At 39.3% G+C, this 21,569-nt stretch overlaps 5 protein-coding genes across 9 annotated transcripts in view; 4 read left to right on the forward strand and 1 right to left on the reverse strand.

Annotated features, from left to right (window-relative positions):
• Positions 1-1,447, forward strand: part of frmd4bb (FERM domain containing 4Bb) — a 30,163-nt gene extending 28,716 nt beyond the window's left edge. For all 3 annotated transcript variants that reach the window (XM_063878296.1, XM_063878306.1, XM_063878315.1), the window contains one exon: positions 577-1,447. Coding sequence is in view for 1 of the 3 variants with exons in the window: in XM_063878306.1 (XP_063734376.1) it covers positions 577-613 (37 nt within the window). In the remaining 2 variants the exon portion in view is untranslated. The remainder of the gene's footprint in view (positions 1-576) is intronic.
• Positions 1,448-2,126: 679 nt separating this feature from the next.
• Positions 2,127-5,930, forward strand: lmod3 (leiomodin 3 (fetal)). Its single transcript, XM_063886539.1, has 3 exons — positions 2,127-2,590; positions 2,716-4,311; positions 4,548-5,930. The coding sequence occupies exons 1-3, from the start codon at positions 2,303-2,305 to the stop codon at positions 4,593-4,595; spliced, it is 1,932 nt and encodes a 643-aa protein (XP_063742609.1). The 5' UTR covers positions 2,127-2,302; the 3' UTR covers positions 4,596-5,930.
• Positions 5,201-8,927, reverse strand: LOC134866633 (PRA1 family protein 3-like). The gene is made up of 3 exons (XM_063886931.1): positions 8,670-8,927; positions 7,856-8,073; positions 5,201-6,525 (listed from the first exon to the last, which is right to left on the reverse strand). Exons 1-3 carry the CDS (start codon positions 8,849-8,851, stop codon positions 6,350-6,352), a joined length of 576 nt encoding a protein of 191 aa, XP_063743001.1. The 5' UTR covers positions 8,852-8,927; the 3' UTR covers positions 5,201-6,349.
• A 558-nt stretch (positions 8,928-9,485) lies between these two features.
• Positions 9,486-15,228, forward strand: LOC134866439 (NEDD8-activating enzyme E1 catalytic subunit-like). 3 transcript variants are annotated; one of them, XM_063886665.1, is made up of 18 exons: positions 9,486-9,568; positions 9,671-9,709; positions 10,855-10,978; positions 11,121-11,201; positions 11,299-11,381; positions 11,643-11,723; positions 11,831-11,874; positions 11,961-12,025; positions 12,235-12,390; positions 12,828-12,930; positions 13,059-13,169; positions 13,324-13,377; positions 14,076-14,112; positions 14,192-14,273; positions 14,374-14,474; positions 14,560-14,623; positions 14,705-14,759; positions 14,845-15,228. In XM_063886665.1, the coding sequence occupies exons 1-18, from the start codon at positions 9,549-9,551 to the stop codon at positions 14,931-14,933; spliced, it is 1,389 nt and encodes a 462-aa protein (XP_063742735.1). In that variant the 5' UTR covers positions 9,486-9,548; the 3' UTR covers positions 14,934-15,228. The 3 variants fall into 3 exon arrangements, with proteins under 3 accessions (XP_063742735.1, XP_063742808.1, XP_063742879.1); XM_063886738.1 differs by having other exon boundaries at positions 9,532-9,568; positions 9,671-9,733; XM_063886809.1 differs by lacking the exons at positions 9,486-9,568; positions 9,671-9,709 and adding an exon at positions 9,749-9,971.
• An 840-nt stretch (positions 15,229-16,068) lies between these two features.
• Positions 16,069-20,155, forward strand: LOC134864087 (chemokine-like protein TAFA-4). The gene is made up of 5 exons (XM_063882860.1): positions 16,069-16,250; positions 17,268-17,387; positions 18,519-18,674; positions 18,913-19,037; positions 20,013-20,155. Exons 2-5 carry the CDS (start codon positions 17,273-17,275, stop codon positions 20,022-20,024), a joined length of 408 nt encoding a protein of 135 aa, XP_063738930.1. The 5' UTR covers positions 16,069-16,250; positions 17,268-17,272; the 3' UTR covers positions 20,025-20,155.
• Positions 20,156-21,569: the final 1,414 nt, after the last annotated feature.

The following is a 21,569-nucleotide window of genomic DNA, read 5'->3' on the forward strand; positions in this document are numbered from 1 at the left end:
TAGGGCCAATTATCATAAAGTTATTATGAAATTTCCCTGAAGGGGGTGCCCCGGTAGTATAGGGTTACCAGGGTTAGGGTACCATTTAGTCCTTGCTGCAGCGGCCCAATTTGGATTCAAGTCCAGGTCCTTTTGCTGCCTTTCCTGTGCTTTCTCTCTCTTTCCCAATTTAAGAATAAAAGCAGGAATGCCAAACAAATATCACTAAATATCTGAAAAGTTCAACATCATGGTGGCACTATAGGAAAAGTCAGGGGTTTACTTCCAAAGACAATGAAAGTATAAAGCAAATTCCCATGGCAATCCATTCGTTGAGATATGCTGAACAAAAGTAGTGTACCGAGTCCAAACCATCCAATATCGCAATCCTGCAGCTGGTGAGGCTAAAAAAGCAATACAAGCCCCCAAATCATGTTGCATGCCTTCACAAAGTAATGTGGACTTTTTGATGTATTGCACTTCCATTCCTCTGTTTTCTTTTTCCACAAACAGCCATCACTCATTTCTTGTTGAACTTCTACTTACAAAGTTGAGCTACACTCGTTTTGACATGTTCTTGTCTCACTGCCTGCACAGATTTTACATGGATGGAAGCTACATGGGCATCCACTGAAGAGGACCAAACCAAACTTTGGCACAAACAAAGCCATGGCCAGCAGCACATGAAGGAAATGAGGCTGAAACATAGGCTGTACACACACTTTAGTTCTGCCTAAGCCCCGTCTTGGAAGATGTTTTGTCCGTTTTCGGCAGAGTCTATGTGTACGCCGTCCTCATGTTAAAGTAACCTCTGAACACAGTGATGACACTCTTGAATGACTTTTCCCATGTGCCTTGGATCGGATGGATTGTACAGGGAGATGAGAATGTGTCAAGGAACTTTAAGATGTTGCACAACCACACTGGATTCAAACCCTTTTGTGTTTTAAAGATGAAAAAACAGGCGAAAAGCATTTTTACTGAAAACCAACTCCATGTGGAACTAGCTACCGCCTTATCTAAAACAGTAGGTTGTAGAATGAAGTGTTTTCACCACTTTCATCTCAGTAAAGTATCATATTCTTAATTATAACATCCTAATAGAAAACAAACATGTTCCCAAAACGACATTACAAGAACCCATTATTATTAGACTGTGTATTTGATGACTTGACATTTCTTCCTTTCATTTATTCAGATGTATTCTGTCAATATTGTTTATAGACCATTTTGTCTTTGTTGGTGGCGTGATGTGTTTTGAAATGCATGGTAAGATTTTTAATTTTTTAATTTACAAGAACTTCTTTTTATATTAACAGAAGACCACTGCCGTTTTAAAAAAAACATATTCATGTCTCGTTTCCTCACATATTTGTACAGTCAGTGTGTAGTTACATGTTGTTAGATGTTGTCATAAAATATTTTCCACTGGGAACAAGGATGTGAATAAATACATGTGACAGACAGACTGCTGTTGTCACCTTCATTGAGAGGTTTGTTTGGGGGGGTAAACAACCGGGTCAGGTTCTGTTATTGAGTACATGAGTTAAACCTTAAAGGTATAGTTTAACTTTTGGTATTCACTTTGTTGTTGAGATTTAGATGAGAAAATCGACACACTCTCCTATCTGTCAATCAAAATGTGAAGCCATAGCTAGTAGCCTGTTAGCTTAGCTTAGCAAACAGTCTGGAAACAAAGGGTAGCATTCAGCCTGGTCAAGATATAAGAATATTTTTTAATAGATCAAACTGCTCTTATAATTTTACTTCTAGATTTGTATTTCTTGTATAAAAAGTCTGTAGGCTACATTTCCTTGCACCAGGTAATTTAAACTAGCAATGATCTAAAAAAACACTCTGAAAGAAGAAATGCTTTCACTACAATGTTAGTATCCATTTCCCTATTGAGAAATTACTACTTAATTATCGCTTCTGGCTGGATCTCGTTTGTTGTGCAGTACTTCAGAGGTTATGAGCTCTGGGAGACAGGGAGGAGCTGTGTGAGCCGTCGGCCCCGTTTAAATGGTCCACCTGCTGCTGTCAATCCCACACTTTGCCTGAAGCAACTGTCATCCCAAAAGATCCTGACAGCCAGGCCAGCTGGGAGCAAGGGCTGAAAGAAGAATGTAGTATGCTCAGTGCTTGAATTTTAAATATCTTCCATGCCTTTCACAGAGTTTAAATTTAGACTCCACATGCGGCAGGAGCCAACAGTTCCTAACTGAAGTCAAAGTCAGAGGCTTTTCAGTTCGCTCGGTCCTGAGTCATAGATTGGACATAGGTTATACTTCCTTTTTGATATCAGTAAAAGAAAGTAGCAAATATGTCAAACAGTAAAGACCTTGAGGATCTCAATGAAGAGGATATTGATGAGGATGAGCTCCTTGCTATGCTTTCGCCGGAGGAGCTTAAGGAGCTCCAGAGTGAAATGGATGTTATTATTGCTCCAGATGAGAGGGTACCGGTGGGCCAGAGACAAAAGGACCAGACGGACAAGCCTCCAACGGGGACGTTCGACCACAGATCGCTGGTTGGTTACCTCTACTGGGAGAAAGAGTCCAACCGTATGCTTGAAGAAGAAAGAGTGCCTACTACTCTGCTGCCCAGTGAGGTAAGAGGTCAACATCTCAAATGTTTGGATAAAATATTAGTAATAACTTTAAAAAACTGGAAGGTCCTCCTTGTTAGATGTTAAAGGCGGAATTTCTAACTTGTGCCTGATGTTGTTTTCATTAGAGAACTTTGAGTGAGGAAAATGAAAAGAAAGAAGAAGAAGAAGACGTTGAGTATGAAGTGATAGAGGAAGTCATTGAGGAAGAAGTTGTAGACGGTACAGATGGAGAGGAAATTATAGAGGAGATTATCGAGGAAATTGTTGAAGTCTTTGATGAGACGGATGAAGTGGATGAAAAGGAAAAACAAGTGGATGTAAAAGATGAAGAAGAGATAAAAACAGACAACCGTGAGAATCTAAACAAGCATGTAGATCCTCTAGACACTAAAACCGAAAATGTATTAGAAAACAATACAGATGACAATCAGCCTTTATCAGACACCAAGGAGAAGACTGAGAGTGTAGCCCAAAGACCCAGCACATCACCAGTTGAAGAGAAAGAGGAAATTAAAACTACAGAGACTTCGCTTCCCAAAGAGGCAGCAGAGGAGCCAGAGATAAAAGAAACCATTGATACACTCCCGAAGAAAGAAGAGAGAAAAATTAACAAATTAAATATACCAAAGCTAGCATTTAATAATATAAAAATGACATCAAGACCCTCAGGAAATGAGACAAACTTGGAGACGACTCTTGACAAAGTCCGCAACAACAACCCCTCTATCACTGAGATTAATTTAAACAACATAGAAAACATTCCCAAAGACATGCTCCTAGACTACGTCAACGCTTTGAAGAAGAACAGACACGTGAAAACCTTCAGTATAGCCAACACCGGTGTGGATGAAAATATTGCTTACCACCTGGCCAACATGTTACGAGAGAATCGAAGCATTACCACTTTGAACATCGAGTCTAATTTTGTAACCGGAAAGGGCATCGTGGCCATCATCCGCTGCCTCCAATTCAATGAGACCCTCACAGAGCTGCGTTTTCACAACCAGAGGCACATGCTGGGTCACCACGCAGAGATGGAGATCTCTCGCCTGCTCAAGGCCAACAACACCCTCCTAAAGATGGGCTACCACTTTGAGCAGCCAGGGCCCAGGATGGTGGTGACCAACCTCTTGACCAGGAATCTGGACCGCCAGAGGCAGGTGAGGAAGGAGGATCAGAAGCAACAGCAGGCCATGGAGCAGAAGAAGATGATGCAGATGTATGAGAACAGCCTTAACCTGCCTCCTGGTTTACTTGAGATGCTTGGGTACGTACCATCAATGGAGCTCCTGCAGGAGCACGGGTTTGTCCCACCTTCTTCTGAACTGTGCAATGAACCTCAAACGCACCACGAGACAAAACAACAAGAGCCTCAGAAAAAGGTGAAACAAAACAGCACTCCCAAACAACAAAGTGCAGAACCAGCAAGCTCTTTGAGGGACGTCCAGCTGAAGAGGACTCCCAAGAAACGTGACCCTTTTCTTGACTTGGACCCGAGGGATAACAAGAGACCAGATGCAGCTCGTTTCCAACTGAAGAAGACTCAACGGGTGATGAATGTAAGCGATGGAGAGTTGACAGATGAAAGACCAAACCTGACTGAAGTGATTAAGACTTTGAAGCCCGTCCCTCGAAGACGACAGCCAGCTAAGGTTGACCTCACACCCCGTGATGAGCTGCTGAGTGAGATCAAAAAGAGCAATGTGGCCTATCTGAAAAATGTGAGTATACAATCCTTTGTAATGGGAGCTCAATTTGTGTTGATCAGTAATTAACTGTTTGAAAATGCCCTGTTGGAAGTGTTACATTTCTCAGAACAGAAAATTGTTTGCCATATGAATGTATTATATTCTCTCACTTGTTTTACAGCTTATAAATTGTTGTCAATGTTGTTTTGTTTACACCTCCTAGAAAATCATAGTCATCTTTTTACTCTTTTCTTGGTCGATGCTTGCAGGTGCCGCTCCCTAAAGTCCTGGAATCGGCTGAAACGAGTCTCTTCTGAGGCTTCAACTTGCTAAAAGCTGTTTGTTTTCTTCACCAAACTGTATGTTTATTCTAAATATATTCTAAAATGATGTGTGCAAAATAAAAGTGACACATACTTTTATAACACATTCAAAAATATTGGTTGTTGTTCCACTCCACTAAATGCTGTTGCTTTAGAAAATCATTAAACAATAAGCTCTAAATGATGAAGAAAAGCCTCATATTATGCTTCTGTTGTTGCTCATATATTTCTTGACATTGTGTGTTAAAATAAATGTAGGTTTATAGGTTTGTTTGATTAATGTTAGATTCATTTTGGAGCAAGCCTGTTCAATATATTTGCCTTTTGTTATAAAAAAATCTTCTACTGTTTGCCTGGGTTTCTCTTTTATTTTTCTGAAATGGAATAGATCTTTATTGAACTAAATGGATCACTTGAGAACATTGCCTTTTATCCCAGTACATTTTTCAGTTTGACACTTTTTTATTTCAGTAATATTTCACAATGAATCCCTTTATTTCTCAGAGAGATTGAACACAAAAAAACCCAAGAAAACTTCATTTGATGTTAAATATGTTTCTATGTTTATACTGAGACTACACAGGGAAAAGACCACAACATAAATCAGGTAATCTTTATTTGTATATATGACCGCCATGTTTTAAGTCCAGTACTGTGAATGAATCATCACTCTGTCAAGATGAAACAGTTGCATAAAAACAGAAAATATATAATTTAGCATCTGTGTAACATAAAGAATCTTCCTGAACTGCCAACTGTGAAAGTGGCACTAAGACAAAGCAGTTAATGTGCACATGTGTAAAAGCAACAGGAAACTGCTCACTCTTTCAGTATAAAACAAACACTTAACATAACACATTGAATTTAGATTTTTTTTTCACAAGGACAAGTGATTTAATCCTAACAGAAAATGGGGAAAATAGAACGGGCAATTTATTAATATAATATTTCTGTATCCTGTAGCCATTTGATATATTTCTGCATGCTATATCATGGAAATAAAGACACATCAGAACGAACATATACATATCATGACGTTATTCAAACAATAAAGCTGCACTTGCCATTCATTTTTAAATATTGCATAGCTGTGATCAGAAGGGATACACTCAGGCCAGCCTGTATGGTCAGGAACCAAGGACACACATCTTGTGAGAAAAGCAATATTTAAACTTCCATGAGCAGATAATTGTGTCTACAAACAGGTCTCAGATCAGTATTCAGCTCCTGATGTGACAAAATGGGATTTATTGCTGTTTAATAAGCATTTCACTGGGTGAATCAAACATGCTTGTTTTGAGGTAGCAAACTGCAAGCATCTGATTATTTTTTTTAAAAACAAACAGTTGTTATTTTATAACAACACCAGACATTGTTTTCGGACTCTCTGCTTCATTTTGCTGAAATACAACGTCAGTCGTCACATGGAACAAAGTGCGTCGTGGACAAGGATAATGATGTTTTTTTGGAACAACTTTTGACACATGAATACCTTTGGTAACTTTTTTTGGTTCCCATTGTCTTTCAACATCCAATCCACGCTGTGAGTGTGCAAATCATGTTATAATGTTACCATCTATCTGTGAGTAAAGTCACACAAAAGTATAAGAGACTAAAGTAATGGATATAAAGAATGGGAATGCCATCAGTAACAGAACAACAAAACTCCACACATGGGACTATGCTAAGGAGGTTTTAATCCATGCCGTATGATACCAACTCCCCTTGGCACTTGTTTGATTATAGCCTTAATCTTTCATTTTGCTCTCAATGAAATCCTGAATCTTGTTCATTTTCTCCTCCTGCTGATCCAGGAGTTCCATGAGGAGGCCCATGGGGGTCTTCTTCAGCCCAACACCCTCAATCTTGTTCTCCAGTCTGTTCTTCATGTTGCGGAGTCTCAGGGAGGCATGGATCAGAATTACTACAGAAAAACAACACGTGAAGTTTAGATATACATTTCAGTGTCTCAAACTTAATATATTATTTTCCACTGGAATACAGCTAAGGAAAATAGGAAAACAAAATGTGATACTGTTGCAACTAAAGCAGAAGAAGGGATCAAAGTGTGTTTTATTCCCATGGCAGGCAGATACTGAACGCATGACATCAGCCAGTAAATGTAGTTGTGTCCAAATCAACAACCCATAGCAACCCGTCAACACACAAGCCGCAGCAGGCAGGCCTCCTGGGAGGTGATCAAACCGTTTCACCTATCGGCCATGATGTTAGAGCGGCTCTAATGATCCAACCCATCCATTAACTAAACCACCCTGCTGACTGCCTGACTCAAAATGTATTTAGCAGTCTGACGTAAACCCACAGTCATAAATCTGAACGGCAGTACAGATCACTGTGTAACGCTGACTTTATTTTGCAATCTGTCTCATGAGTGAATGAATGTCAGTAACACTGTACATGCTGTTCAATCCCTGCAGTGAGTCAGAATGAGAGAGTACTTGGAAAAAAAGTGTTCACCCACAGGAATACCTCTGTTACTTATCCCGCTGTGACTCACCATCTTTCCTAACAGTATAACATTAGCCAATGAGTGTTTGGGATATACCGTAGGGAATGAAAGTTAGAATTGTAATTAGGCTACGCAAAGCCCTAAATATATGATGATGCGTAGTACACACGATTAATATCAGTGTCACATCTGTTAAACTAATGTGTTGTGACGTGAATAAAAAAGCAGGGAATTTATTTGATGCCTTAAAGTTAGTCGATTTTTTATGTCAACATCGCAGGGTGGTTGAACATACAGAAAGAGAGAAAGGAATGTGTAATGTGAATACTTATGGCTTAATCTAATTGTACAAGAGCCATGCCCTAAAACTACAACAGGGAGTGTGTGGGAACCTTAAGAAAACAATGAAGAACTACACAGCTCAATGTTTCCATGTTCTATTTTGTGACGTGTCTTTTTATCCCCAGGTCAAGAAGCTACGGCCAGGTCAGAACAATGTCAAGTTCGCTCAATATTGATCTTGGAAACTGCATTCCTGTGTTATCACATGACCAAAATTCCATATTCATATGGTAACAACTAAAAGCCATCTCCTTGACAACTCAGCAAACTTGCACCATGGTAATTCTTATGGGCACTAAATGGAGCATACAATTCCTATGTCTATAAAAATGTGTGAGAGTCAATGTAGTGCACTGCATGGCAGGAATCTCTGACACCCCATGGATATGATTTTATAGAGGAGGACTTCTTTCTCATTTTGATAGTAAATAGCGTGGCTTACACAGCAAGGGGAAGGTGATGCCAAAGATAAAGACCAGGACGCCTCCACACAGCGACAGCAGGAAGTAGCTGGTGACCATTACACAGATGACAAACACTGTTGGGTTCTTCTTTTTGAAGTTCTTCACCATGGCCTGGTTCTCTCCTGCCCACACTGAGCCCACGAAGACCAGAGTCACCACAGCTCCTCCCAGAAACATTCCAAATGGGTTCATGAACCTGAATATTGTAACAAGACAGTGGCATATTGTACATAGGTGTAGACATTGTTTTAATAGCACAACTTAGTGGTAACAACAACAATTGCTAACATCCTGACTGCTGGTTTAAACCTTAATAGGACATATGCCTGCAGTAAGGCCTATACTAATCACTACATCATGATCTAATCAAAGACAAACAGGAAACCAGCTTGAAATATGTAAAACAAAAGCTGTGCTAGTGACTGTAGGATGCAGATCCAATCACTGGTTCTCAGACAAATTTAAAACCCTGGTAGGTAACATTAATTTGAATATACAGAGAGAAGCCTAAGGTTGATCATTTGCAAACATCTAACATTAGCTAAAAAGTTATTATTTCCCTGATAGTTGCTGCCACTGAATATGTGGACATTTAAACAGAAAGTTAGCTATAGGCCTAGAAGAAGGCCTCTAAAATATAAAGGCTTTACATGGGTGTGCCAGAAAGGTAGCCACCACAATACAATAGTTACAGAAATAGCATGGGTGTGGTGGGTAGAAGGTATGCAGGCCAATTAAACACCCAACCATAGATGCTAGCTTGCCTCCGTTAGCATGCTATCCATGACTTACCCTACAATGAGGAAAACGGCCACAGCCACGGCGAAATAATTAGTCTGGTAGTACATAAGATTACTGATCACTCTGTTGTTCCACTTTGCTAAATCTCCGAATTCGGGTTTGGCGAACCGGTCTGTCCCGGGGTAGAAATCATCCCACGCTCTGATGGGCGCAAGCTCCATTTTGGCTGCCATGTCTTCAAAGTGAAGTGAAGCGACTACAAAAACATCACCACAGGAGCTAGCGCGCTGCGTAATATTTTGACAGGCCAGCTGATCACCGTCTTAACGACAAGCCGTACTCTCGCTCGAAATCTCACGAGAGTTGAATTCTCAAGCGCTTTACACTTGCGTTCTAGAATACGCAGCAACACCAATCACTGTGAATATTTCACTGATGATTACTGTAACCACAAAGGCACACCAACTACATCTAAAGAAGGAGAAAGCTTTTAATATTAACGTAGGGGGTAAATAATATCAAGCGTGTTTATTCATACACATTAAATAAATCAAAAACAGATACTGTGTAAGAAGATTCAGGAGTTATTTCTAGGAAAATGGTTTATATTTAAATGCAAATTCTGAAATCCTAACAGGGCCTTTTGTTAATACAGTCAATATTTAAAGTCATTTTATTTTTTTAATTATTGAATCACTTCAAGTTGTATCAGTATGTTTCATGGCTAAATCCAGCACAAATTCTCTTGTAAAAAATACCAGGTGAAATTAATATACAATCTGTACGAGACCTTTACCTTAGAACATGGACTCATTTATGACCAGAAGCAGGCAAAATGTATAGTTCCCTTTATTGCCTATTGCGCAGAGTGTGCATCTTTGACCCTCGGAAACACGGCAGGCACAATCGAGGACATGGGACCGTGAAAGTATGGCGGATGCCGAGGAGCCGTAAGTCTCAATGGACTAAAAACACAATTTAATGGTAGTTTAACCCGCGCCGTTTGTCGTTAACCCGGCATGCTTGAACCCTGTTTTACTCTGTTCTTGCAGGGAGAAGAAAAGAAGGCGAATAGAGGACGTGACTGAGAAGTTAGTGACGAATGCTAAATAAAGGTCTCTGACTGGCAGCAGGTTTGCTTTGCACTTGAGCAGGGACTGCTGGGCCAGGAGACATGTAAAATAAACATCTCTGCAAGGGACAGCCTTAGAAACCCAATTAGCTGTTAGTAAAATGTCTCCATTAACACAGTGTGTCCATTCACAATACCAAACATAACGCAGACACCCTGCACTGCACCAATCCTGCATCCTCCTTACAAGGCACATCCGGAATAACAAGCCAACTAAAACTGTACGAACTCCATACTACATACTAATCCCAGGAAGGTTTTGAGTCTGTAGAGTACCAAGCAAACTCAAATAACAAAACATAACATGTCATACAAAAATGGCCCACACTGCAATGCACAAAGTACAACTGGAGCAGCTACTTGCATCCTATGCTCGGAGCTGAAAGTGAAAAATCAAGTTCATATGATAATGACAGTCCAAATGTGCATATGCATGTGTCACAAGTCAGGTATTTACAATGTTCCTGCTGGTATAATCCACTAAGTATATTTATTTTATTATTTCTAAATGCAACTTAAGTATCGTTCATACTGTATTCAGTTGTGGAAATGGGACTAGACACCTGTTTATGAAGATTCTCAGGAAAATGGGATTTCTTAATAAACTCACTGCATTATCAACAGTTAGACACATTTGAATCCAGTTAGTTTTTGTTAGACCCGTCAATAGAAAGTCTATCTCTGGTGTGTATGAGTATGCTCTACAGAAGGGTGACTTTCTCCACAATGATTTAGAGACCCCAAGAATATTGAATAAAAGATGACAGATTATGTGCTGTTTGTTTGCAGAAGTATTTATTACTATTTTCTAGTATGTAGGATATAATCCTGTGCCCTATCAACACTTGTGGTGGTCCTGACTATCATTTTTGGAACTATTATCCAACCAGACAGTCAAAAACAACTAGGTTGTGTAATGTCAACAGATTAGAGTTGCTCTATTTTCATTTAAATAACACAACTTTCCACAAAGTAAGTTTCTAATGCTTTCTTTCACTGCCTTCTTCACACATCTTTGTTCCAACTGTGTGTAATAAGTGGATCATGTGTTCGAATCTAAGTTATGGTACAAGGTCAGTATATCTCAGTGTGTTGTGTGTCCAGAATGGCTGTAGATGGAGGACACGGGGATGCTGGTTGCAACTGGGATGGCAGGTGGAATCATGTGAGGAAGTTTTTGGAGCGACCTGGACCATTCACCCATCCTGACTTTGAGCCAAGCACTGAGGTAACCGGAATACTTTAATGTGAACAAAGATAGTTATTTTTAAATCTTAAACTGAATCAGTTTAGGAGAGAGCTTATATATTCATATTGTCTAATAGTGACTAGGATATTTCAAATGACAGTATATTTTCTTTGTCTTTCAGTCTCTACAGTTCTTGTTGGAGACATGCAAGATTCTTGTCATTGGTGCAGGAGGACTTGGGTGTGAACTCCTCAAAAATCTGGTAGGAAATACCTTTAAGCTATGATAAATGAATCAACTTCTGAAATGTAAGCTGAGAAATAAAATTGATTTGCTTTCTAAAACGGGTTGTGCTTTAGGGCCTCTCTGGTTTTCGTCTTATTCATGTGGTTGACATGGACACAATTGATTTGTCCAACCTGAACAGGCAGTTTCTTTTCAGGTAAGCTTCTCTATTCATCCTTTTTATTTTCCTACATTATGCAGTTTTCACAGTAGTGTATATTATAATATTTCTCTTAATGATTTAAATAAGGCTTATTAGAGTATAGGTATGATATAATTCATGATATCCCTCAATTGAAACTAAATGAGACATACCATGTCCTCTGCATCTGCAGCTGTGTGATGTAATCAAATGAAATCAAATTTCATTCAGCATCTCAAAGGTTCTGTAATTGTCCTGTTACATGCATCCAATTAGGCCCAAAGATGTTGGACGACCGAAGGCAGAAGTGGCTGCCGACTTCATCAACAGTCGTATACCTGGATGTAGAGTTGTCCCGTATCCTTTCCATCCAAGGTTTTCACAGCTGAAGAAACCCTCAGATATAGTTTACAGTGTATAAAATATCTCAACAGTGGTTTTTATTCCTTATCCATTTCATGCAGTCACTTTAAGAAGATCCAAGACCTTGACGAGTCTTTCTACAGGCGTGAGTGCCTTTCTTACACATTCTATGCATTAGTTTAGGTTACAGAGGAAGTTTGTCAGGGGTTTAAAACGCTCGTCTTTTTCCAGAGTTTCACATCATCGTCTGTGGACTGGACTCCGTCATAGCCAGACGCTGGATGAACGGGATGCTGGTAGGCAAAATATTTGACTTTCCTGCCATTTAATATACCTCTGCATATTAGGAGAGTATTAGTGCCACTAGTGGTGAGTTAGTTGAGTGTTGGGGGTGCTACTTTGAAAGTGTAGTAATTATGCATGCTATGAAACTATTGTTAATATTTGAATTACATGTAGTTCAGCACCCCCCAGCACTGGTATTGATTGACGTTATCTTCTCCAGATATCCCTCCTGAGCTATGAAGACGGAGTCCTGGACCCCAGCTCCATCATCCCCCTCATAGACGGAGGAACGGAGGGCTTTAAAGGAAACGCCCGGGTTATTCTGCCTGGCATGACCGCATGCATCGACTGCACACTGGAGCTGTACCCGCCACAGGTCACTATTTATCTGCAATTCACCTTCTAGTACACACCGGAAAAACTGTTCTTCTTTTGTTTTAGTCATATGACAGAATAGGTAATAGTGAATTAACCTGTGAACTTTTTACAAAAACCTTCTCACCTGTTGTCTGAGCAGCTGTGGTGCACAGGAGGGGATATTTAACATTTCCATCTGCACCAACAGCTGTTTGTTTGGGGAAAAAATAATAATATTCATAGCTACCACCAGCACAGCAGGGATTATTTTTGCTCTTCAGAGCTTATCAAAACACAGACAATAGACAATAGAAAGAATCAGTGAGAATTTTACTTCTTGATATAACTTTATAGTTTTAATATTGTAGCTGTTTGATTTCACTGTTGAGCAAAAAATGGGCTAATACTGCTCCTATAAATGCATTTGTGCTTGACTTTATTTCTTTCTATCCGCAGATTAATTTCCCCATGTGCACTATTGCGTCAATGCCTCGGCTACCAGAACACTGCATTGAATATGCCAGAATCTTACAGTGGCCGAAAGAAAAGCCATTTGGAGGTGAGCTCAAATATTCTTACCTGTTTTGTTTTCTTTAACACCTCTAATCACATTACTTAACCTTCGATGCAGGCAAATTACATCACATTACAACTTACGCTAACAATAAGGGTATTTTCCTCAACCAGATACCAGCTTGGATGGAGACAATCCAGAGCACATCGCGTGGGTGTTTGAAAGAGCCCAAGAAAGAGCTGCAGAGTTCAACATTACATGTGTGACGTACCGACTCACTCAAGGTGAATTCGTAAATTAAAAGACAATGATTTATTCAATGAAAATGTGATATGCTAATGTAATAATGAGCCAGTTTTTCATTAATATTGGCTGCTGTCGAGTTCACAAGTATGTATAAGTGCTGGAATGAAACTTGTGTCTGTTTTTGTGCCACAGGAGTTGTGAAGAGGATCATTCCTGCTGTGGCATCAACTAATGCCGTCATCGCTGGTATGACACTCAGAGGTTTTTGAGGCTGTGACTGTTCAGACATGTTGACAGAAAGGAAATATATGAAAACATTGTCGACATTTCTTTGCTGAAATTTCAGAATAAGTAGGCCGTTGGCTAAGCCCCCTGTAGTTACAGATACTATTACTGTCAAGCTAGCTGAAAGTTTGTTGTAAAGTGATGCAGACATAAAAAAACATGCCTCTCTTATCCATCCGTCAATCAAACTATAAATTGTAGTTGTATAAGGTACTATTCCAGTGAAATGTAAGTTATTCAATTTAGTTTTGGTTTTGGAAAGGCTGAAAAGATTACTACTAAGGACATGTGAAGAAATCATTATTGGACAGGCCTGCTGTATCTAGTTACAGTTGCAAAGAGTGGACATTTCTTTTTGGAGAACCAATTCCTGATGTATTGTACCAAAAAAGTGTACAGTTCACTCAACATCTTAAAGGGACCCTATTATGCTCATGTTCAGGTTTTATATTTGTATTTTTTGCCTCTTGTGTGACATGTTTACATGCTATAATGTTCAAAAAGCTCTGTATTTGTAACGTACTGTCTGTGCTACAGCACCTCTTTTCAACCTCTGTCTGAAACCAGAGCCCAGTCTGCTCTGATTGGTTATCTGGCCAACAGCTGATACACCAATCATATCAGGGCCGCTTTAATTGTGTTTGTGTCTTTCTCCATAGCTGCCTGTGCCACCGAAGTTTTTAAAATTGCCACAAGGTACGAAGCCGTATGGAATCTCTCAACCCAATTGATTTGTCAAATGAACATCCCTTTAACCTCAGATTTTATTTTTCAGCGCATATATTCATTTAAATAATTACCTGGTCTTCAATGACGTGGACGGACTGTACACTTACACTTTTGAAGCAGAACGAAAGGTTTGTTTTTGCATCAGTAACCGATGACACCAGTGATAATGTTGTCAGCAGTCTATGTAATCACTTTGTACGGAGAATAATAATCACATACGATCGGCAGGAAAACTGTTCAGCCTGCAGCCAGGTGCCTCAGGATCTCCAGTTCCCACCTTCAGCGAAATTACAGGAGGTTTTAGAGTACCTAACAGAAAATGCTTCTCTGTAAGTATTTGGGAAAAAAAACACCTTACTACACTATACACTACACTGACTAGTTAAACGTTGTGTGTACATTTTTTTTTTACAGACAAATGAAATCCCCCGCTATCACCACAACTCTTGAAGGGAAGAATAAGACGCTGTATTTGCAGGTAATTTACAGAATGAAATACTTGAGAATGCTACATTTCATTATAAATGACAGTTAAACTATGAAAACATCTGTATTCCAGTCCGTTAAATCCATCGAGGAACGTACCAGGCCAAACCTCTGCAAGACTTTGAAAGGTAACTTGAATTATTCCCAGTCAGTGAGTTGTACTGACCATCTCTAAAATATATCATTTAACATGTGTTTTCTCTCCTGATGCAGAGCTAGGCCTGTCTGATGGACAGGAACTGGCGGTGGCTGATGTCACCACGCCCCAAACGGTTCTCTTCAAGCTCAATTTCACCACCTGAACACTCAGCACTGACATCAGAATGACTGCATCCGAATGCAAACACCAGGTTACCGTGATGTTGCAGAAACACATTGGATACCATGATTTAAATATTGAGTGAGGTCTCACCTGCAGGACTGAATATGAACTCCTTTTAGATCCTAACAGGTTGTTTTTTTTCTTAGTGTAACGTTGTTTACTTGTTGATGTATATGTCCTGGTTTGACCTCTATTGTAGCTATCTCCTTTGTCAATCTAATAAGAATAATAATGTGTACTAATCTCTAATAAAGTTTTATTATTGTGGTTATAAAGGAAGCCTCTTTCGCCAGGTTTTTTGATAACATTTGTGGACTGAGAAGCAATGAGGATAAGGTAAGATAAGATGGACCTTTTTTTATCGCCATAGGGAAATTCATGTGTCATGGCAGCAATAGAATTGAAAGGATTGGTCACTGGTTATCTTTAATGTATCAAAAGCAACTAAACTGATTTTCTTTTGCGTTTATAAATGTTAATGTCACTAGTTTCAATCTTCTAATATGAATCACTTAGCAGCTAACTATTGTATGAATAATTAAACTACTTTTTCTAGTGAGACCTAATTAAAAAGAATGACACCTCATTTTTTATTTTTTGCTTTCAGTGGTGTGATTTGCTTCATTAGTGGGTTTACAACATTTCAATTTCATTACGCAAACGAACGGTGTGTAATCTCACCTTTGCTGTTTGGCAAAGTGACAGCAAAAATAATAACAATAAAAAAGCTGTTTTCAAATTTGATGTTAAGGGGAAAGCTTGACATATCTCGTGAGAAGATTACTCGGCCTCTCAGTTTCCCCCCTCTGTCCGCTTTGTGACAGGATGTCGATCCGCACTTTAAGCTTCTTATGGCGCTAATGAAAGTGGCCGCATATTGTCCAGTGGACAGATGGTTTCTCTGTCTTGATTACGTTTTAATTTTCCTGTCGGTTAAAGCTGCCAGGCTCGGAGTGATGCTGCTGTGTTTGCAGACCAACATATCTGTCACTTCACATACTGTCTGAGAGAGTAGTGTCTGCAGGTAGAGCAGCTGGGGTGTGAAGCTGCAGGGTTTTTTTTATACTGACGTGTTGACTGTATCAGCTGGGGCTTTATTTACCAGAAATAGGCGGTCTAGCGACTTTTTTTCTCCCTCAGGCTCTGAATTGGGAAAGTAAACTTCTGAAAATGGAACATCACATCTACTGCAAACTTTTGCATCCTTCCCGAAACGACAGTTTTATTAGAGTAGCCTATGCATGATGCAAACCCAGAAACAGATGTAGGCTCCTGCATTTCAATAACCTGAACAGAGGTAAGTAGTTTCATAATTTAATATGAATTGCAATCACTACCTATAGTCTGGCAAAGTTCAATAGGCCCTGTGTTTATTTTGATATATGTTATGTTCTACTATGTTAAAAGACTGGGAGAGTAACTTTGTTTTTATGATGTTGACTCTAGTAGTGCAGCCTGTAGTACTATACTTGTGCGACTTTTAAGACTGACAGAACTGTGAAAAAAGGTTATGTTTATTAGGATTGTAAGATTTATCATCAAATATAAATGTATATAATAAATTATTATGTATAAAAGGAAAAATACAGAATAAAAATAATAATAAATGGCATACTATTAAAAAGTTCTATTAATCGTTATTATTTCAACCACAATTCTTGACATTTTTCTAGTTCCAGCTTCTTAAAAGCAATATTTGTTCTATGGGCCACACGATTACAAATCAAATATGTTTCAGTGTGAGACTCTGGTTCCTGGAATATGTGTGAGTTACATGTTTTTTAGCCAATACAATAAATTGCATTTCTGTGAGTTACTGAAATAATTGTAACCTGCATCTCTAAGCTGTGATGATGAGAGTGTTGAAAGAGACTCCTCTGGCAAACTGAGTGAGCAGTGATGTTTTACTTTATGTCATATTTGTCCTGCAATAATTATTGCTGCATCAAAGTCAATGTCCCAGTTTTTCTGTGACTCATGTGGAATACAACCTGTTTTGGAGGGAGAGTTTAGCTTTGAATGCAGAGCTGTTTTCAGCTGAAGGGATAATATGAGTCAGACGTGAGTGCAAGCTACTCTCATCTGCCTCTGATCGGCCTTTTATTGGCATTTCTTTGATTTGCCTTGGCTTGGCCCAGTGATGTGAGAGTCATGATTGAGCAAATAGATGCGATGATTTATTGAACCACATTTCAGGAGTCGGGATATATCAGAAGCATTTTGAAAAGCCATATTAATTGACTTAATGGTCCCACACATACTGTGTATTAGTCTAGTTCTAATTGAGTGTGCATGAACCTCTTTGTCTCTGCAGGCGAGATGAAGCTGAGCATATTGCCTCGACTGCTACACTGGGGCCTCCTGTTCCTTTGTGTAGTAAGCTCCTGCAGCCAGCTTGTGTCCACTGGCAACCAAAGCTCCCGAGGACAGACAGGTGAGTGTTAGACCCAACCATACCTGTCTCACCCCCTGAGGGTCTCATTATGGCTCCTGGTCACCAGCGTGGTCGACCTGGTAAAGAATTTAGATTAATTAACGTAACCTGAAACCAACAATTCTTGTCATTAGGAACAGAAGTCAATATGGAGGATGTAGTTTTCTATGTTTAGACAGATCCTAGTACTAAGACAGATAAGAAAATGAATGTAAAGGTCCTATAAAGGGATTTGATTGGCCACATACCTAAGTTGTTGCAATCAAAGCATTGTATTTACATCCTTTACCTAAAGGAAAAAATACCCATAAAATAATGTGGAAATACTCCATTACAAGTTAAAGTTAAGACCATCTAGGGGTCATGCCCCATCGAAAGAGGGATCGTGAGATAAGGCAACTCAAATGTAATTTCAGTTATTTTTTTAGCGTTCATAAGCTGGAAAATGATTGGAAACACTGGTTTAATCCATTTCCTTTTATATTTTTATCTTAATTGTTTACAGCTTTATTCATGAAGTAACTTTCAATTCATCAACCAAACACCTGAGGTATGAATCAGCAACAAGCATGAGTTTTTCTCTTTCTCTTTTTCTTTGTTACTTCTGCTTTGTTGCGGCACTTAATTTGAAAGGTCACTTGAAGTGTCTCAGCATGAATCACCAGCGGAATGATTATCACCAACATATTGTTCTTTTCTTTTTTGTTCAAGTAATGCAGGAGCAGTTGTGGGACAGATATTTCTGTTCATGTTGTTTTATTTTTCTAGTTTCTCTTTATTTAGGCAATCTGAAACTAATCAAATGAAAATAGGTATCTGAAATCTGGCTGCTAAAATGTTCTTACATTTTAATTGTGTTTCAGTGGGACATGAGGGCTAATGATTTTCCTAACCACTTGGTGGTGCTGTGGCTTTAGAAACATCAACATTAGGGTTAAAGTACTGCTTCGCTTATCTGACCATCTGAACCAGTGTTACCATATTTATTTAAAGTTAACATCTAACTAAGCCAGGAAAATGTGAGTATAATACTACCTTTTGTAATGGCTGAAGCCACTCAAGTAACCTCTACTTACATGTAAAATACAGTATGAAAAATGGTAACCTTTTCCTACAAATTCTCTTCTTCAGGGTCATTGCAGGAGAGGACAGGGACTTGTGAAGTGGTTGCTGCTCATCGTTGCTGCAACAAGAACAAGATTGAGGAACGCTCTCAAACAGTCAAGTGCTCCTGCTTCCCAGGACAGGTGGCAGGGACAACAAGGGCTCTGCCCTCTTGTGTAGAAGGTAATATTACTGGGACCCTCTTCTTCCTCTCTCAACCTGAAATATGCTGGCATGACATGAATATATTATTGTTAAGAGTACAGTCAGTTTCAGCAGAGTCCCCTGATTAAGGGGCTTTTGAGAATGTGACATCTGATTGAGATGTATTTTTCCTCTGCAGTCTATGCTTTTACCAAACAAGTGTATCTCGAAGTCCTTTCTTTAAAGTGACCTTCAGCCTTGGTGTGTTTCTCTCCAGCATCCATTGTTCGTCAGAAGTGGTGGTGTAAAATGGAGCCTTGTCTAGATGGGGAAGAGTGCCGAGTTCTTCCAGACCTAACTGGATGGTCATGCATCTCTGGGAACAAAGTAAAGACCACTAAGGTAAGGCCAGCCTCACTCTGAGTCACAGTGGCACCAACACTTTAGGGAGGAAATAACACAACATGGATTTAGTTTAAGGCATGGTATTTATAGACGCTAAAACTCAGTGTTATGGTAAATCTTCTCCTTTTTTATTGCAACACTCTTATGCAAAACAGGGCCGGCAGACTTGTGAATACTCATCATAAAGCTTTATTTAGTAAGCTCTCCTTTGATGCCGAAAGATTCCACAATCAGGCATAATCACTGCTCCCATTGGCCATATCAACCGTCTTGCTCTCTGCCAGGCACAGTTGGCTCAGGAAACCTAATTCTATAATCTTGTGAATGATAGGGCCAAGAGGACAAACATGAAATAAGCTGTAAACTAACACTAAACAGTAAAACCAATGTAATTAAATCTGACGGCCAAAGGAAACCCCACTGTGTTTGGAAATGCATTTTCTTATACATTGCCTTTTTGTTGAACTGTTTTATGTGTATGAATCCTGGAGGGAACATTTTACAGTGAAACAGTGGAAAGTTAGCTCTGGCAGCATGCGGCCAGGGATCAAAGGATGCACAGTAGTCATGTGGTGCATCAGATTATTCAACTGAACGGAAAAAAAGAAAACAGAGGAGAACAGTGGTGGAGGAAGGGCTCAGTGTAGATACACTAGTACATGTAAAGGTCTCGCATCCACATTTTTAATTACGTAAATGTGCCAAAGTATTAACATCAACATATACTTGAAGAAAAATGCCCGATTTTGCAGAATTTCAGAATAATTTACAACATATAAAGTAATTATAGATAATGAAGCATTAATATGTTAATCACTTTAGTGCTGCAGCTAAAGGTGGAGCTAATGACTTTATATGCTAAATGACATGGACATTTTATCATATCCCTCAGCTTAATTTTTATTAAAGTATACTGAGGTGGAAATGAACAAGTTGATGAAACTTTGTACTTTAATATGTTTTTGTTTTTAGGTGGCGCGGTAGCAAGACAGAAGCCCAATCTAATCAGTTGAAGCCTGTCCCGACCTGCTGCATCACCCTAACTGACACAGGACTCTGAGGACAGTGAACGCCCCGTCAGATAGAGCAAAGAACAATATAGATTTAATTAGATGAGCTTTAAACGGCAGGAACTCATTATTTTTAATTTCCCTTTTGCTTTAAACACAATTTTGGTCGGGTTAATCCCACGGAGCGGACAATCTATTAGCATCTGACTTGAGATAAAATGTTGCAGCGCCCTTTCCCAGTCCAAACAGACAGCAACTGCAATAGTCTGTATCATTGTTTCAGTGCTTGATATGCTGGGCACATTGTGATGCACTCAATCAAAGTTTGGATGGACCTGCTGGCAGACACTTAAAGAGAGATTTTGTGGATTTTCAGGAGGCAGAATGCGAATCTAGTTAGATACTTGTGAATGTCTCTGTTGATCAAAGCAGGAGACCACAAATACTGAGAAATTTATGATTAGCATTTGTAAACAATGCTTTTACCCTGAGCTCTTTAAAGAGGTCAGGTCCCTTTGGACTACTCCTTACCAAGAGGAGGCACTCTCCCAAGCACGCCCTCACACACAAACAACAACACACACAAACACACACACTCACTCTCACGGAAAGGGTGCTTTTCGACTCCACTGGTTGGACAGACCACCACCTGCAAGGGCTGTGATGGCATGAAGCTCTGATGCAAAACAAGGACTGTTTGAAATGCTAATCATGGGGAGAAAGAGGAGAGAGAAGAGGGGCTTCTTCACTGCTGAGAGTATTTACATCATGCTTTTGTTTATCTCTCTAAACTGAGTACTCCTGTGGAGGGAACTCTGCGTATAGTAATGATGGGAAACATTGGAAATTCTCTGCCTTGAAGCAAATTGTAGACAATAGCAGAACAGAATATTTACCGTTATTACCATTTCATCAGTTGTCCTCTTTTTCATGAGTAATATTCCTTCTGGGCCCGCCCTGATTGCCTCTCTTTTATCTCTTGAGTTTAGTCAGACACTTTGCATTTTACCTTTGCATGGAAGAGACATTTTATAATAACACTAACACTGCGACTGCAAATCATCCCATCTATTGCATCAGACTTGTATGAATGCCACATGCTGTGCGAGTTGAATGCAGCTGAATGCTAAGCAGACTCCTCAACATTTACTAAATACAATTATACGTTGTGTCCTGGTCGTGACAAGATTCTTCCCTGAGCTGTCATGCAGTGCAAGTCACTTAATTCTTATCTTTGCTTTATGAACAAGCTCAGATTAATATTCAATATGAATGTCATCAAACCCTGTATGTAAGATTCATGTAATGATAATATGGTTATTGTAGGGTGGATGTATTAAAAAACTTTTCCTCTAGATCAATTATTTCATTCACAAAAGAGTAACGTGCCTTTGGTGATAAATAAAACATTGGCAGGAATTTCTATAATGCATTATAAACATAATTGCAATGCATTCAATCTGCTTATAGCGCTGTATACTTAAAGTACTCATATTTACAATGACTTATAACAATAGTC

This window comes from Eleginops maclovinus, chromosome 1 (genome assembly GCF_036324505.1).
Source record: "Eleginops maclovinus isolate JMC-PN-2008 ecotype Puerto Natales chromosome 1, JC_Emac_rtc_rv5, whole genome shotgun sequence".
Classification (NCBI taxonomy): Eukaryota; Metazoa; Chordata; class Actinopteri; order Perciformes; family Eleginopidae; genus Eleginops; species Eleginops maclovinus.